General features: G+C 41.5%; 1 protein-coding gene across 1 annotated transcript; it reads left to right on the forward strand.

Annotated features, from left to right (window-relative positions):
• The first annotated feature begins 981 nt into the window (after positions 1 to 981).
• LOC112466537 (histone acetyltransferase p300-like) lies at positions 982 to 2,036 on the forward strand. Its single transcript, XM_025034662.1, has 3 exons — positions 982 to 1,182; positions 1,264 to 1,578; positions 1,883 to 2,036. Exons 1-3 carry the CDS (start codon positions 1,158 to 1,160, stop codon positions 1,993 to 1,995), a joined length of 453 nt encoding a protein of 150 aa, XP_024890430.1. The 5' UTR covers positions 982 to 1,157; the 3' UTR covers positions 1,996 to 2,036.
• Positions 2,037 to 2,042: the final 6 nt, after the last annotated feature.

Consider the following 2,042-nt stretch of genomic DNA (forward strand, 5'->3'; position numbering starts at 1 on the left):
CGTGACGTCATCACTCGCGCTATTTTCGCTATTATTTTCGAGGTGAGGCACGAAATACTATTGGCGCTTAAGGTGATCCTAAAGCCGTGATCCTAGCCGGTTTTTTTCTTAGCACTAATCTTTTAATTGGCTTTATAGAAATGCAAAATTCTTGTCTAGAATTAAAGTACGCATCAAAATCTAGGTCATGGTGGTCGAATTTATATGTGGTGGTCGTCACGTATAACCAAAAATATTAATTTTTTTTCGTTTTCGATATAAATTCGACCACCGTCTCCCCGAATGCACCCTCAATCATTCAAGTAAATGTTTTATAATAGCGTCTCCCCGAATGCACCCTCAATCATTCAAGTAAATGTTTTAAGAAATTGACCAATCACAGTCGAATGTGAGAAGAATAATCGACTGTGATTGGTCAATTTCTTAAAGATTACGGCTTATCAACGGTTACGGCTATTATAAACCAGCCCTAACTTCAAGATAGCAATAGATTTGTTCCCACTATGGCTACGATCAACGTGACGTTACAAATGCTTCGAAGCATTCCTCTTCTCTTTTCTTTCAATGAAGAAAGAAAGAGAAGAAGAACGCTCCAAAGCTTTTACAGGCTGGATTCGGGGAGCGCGCTATTAGCGCTATTTGCTTATTCTATCCTTGTTTTACATCTGATGAGCGATAAAGACAGAATGATGCAATAGCGCTAATAGCGCGCTTCTCGAATGCAGCCGTAGCGTCACGTTGACCGTAGCCTATGGGTGCATTCGGGGAGACGCTATTAACGCTATAAACGCAAACGCTATGAACTTCGTTCGAAGAGCCAATAGCGCGACAGCGATAGCAAGCTCCCCGAACGCAGCTTAAGCGCCAATAGTATTTCGTACCTCACGTCGAAAATAATAGCGAAAATAGCGCGAGTGATGACGTCACGCTGCCTTTACAGTGACGTCATCATCGTATATCACAGCGCCACAAAGCGTCTCCTCGAACTAGACGATAATTGTGCTAATAGCGTGCTCCCCGAATGCACCCTATATCACATATCACATAACCTCAAACACGAACTACGGGCCACGCCCCACGGGCACGTTGAACGTGTAGATCCTCCTAGGAGAAACAAGCAAAGCGATACAGTTCAACCAAGGCTGAAAGTATTTCAAATGGCTAATACTGGTACTTCAACGGGTAAGTTCATCTTATACTATTGTAAATCGTATTACTTGTGTAACATCTTTGCTGAATGTGAACTTTATCTGGGACGTTTAGGCGCGAAATCGACACCTGATCCAGAGAAATGTAGACTCATTCAGCAACAGTTGGTGCTACTTTTGCATGCACGTAAATGTCAACGACGCGAAAGCCAAGCAAACGGCGAGATGAGACAATGTACCTTGCCGGACTGCGAAACTATGAAAAATATTCTAAATTGCATGACGAATTGTCAAGCCGTAAAGAATTGCACCGTGCCTCACTGTAGCATGTCAAGGCAGATCATCAGTCATTGGAAGCATTGTAATCGAAGTGATTGTCCGGTTTGCTTGCTGATAAAACAAGCACAGAACAGGACAATTTCTGCGCAAGGTAATTGTGCAAGAATATATATCTTACATCTTAATATTTCGGCGATGTATATTTATGTTGTATGTGTGTATTATTTTTATTAGCACCCGCAATTCAATTAATTAACATTTAATAAACAACAAGGATGAAATTTATTGCGTTACTCTGTATTGTCTGTTTCTCGTTGGAATGCGCCGTAAAATGCATACACGTCACATAGTTGTACACGGTTCAATTAATTTTTTGAGAAGTAACCGAGTCAGATTCTTTTCTTTCTGAGTTAATCTGTACCTAAATTCTAAGAGCGATTTATCGAATGACGTAGAGGAAATACGGAACCGCAGACATAACACAGCAACAGTAGCAGCAGCAACTCCCGGGTACGACTGGTCATCTAGAAGGCGTCACAGGGAATTTGGGCTCTATTTGCCCGACTGACCAAAATGAAGTCATTCACTAAGTATGAGTAAACTCGGAACGATATC

Source organism: Temnothorax curvispinosus, unplaced genomic scaffold (assembly GCF_003070985.1).
Source record: "Temnothorax curvispinosus isolate PA1 unplaced genomic scaffold, ASM307098v1 QBEX01016325.1, whole genome shotgun sequence".
Classification (NCBI taxonomy): domain Eukaryota; kingdom Metazoa; phylum Arthropoda; class Insecta; order Hymenoptera; family Formicidae; genus Temnothorax; species Temnothorax curvispinosus.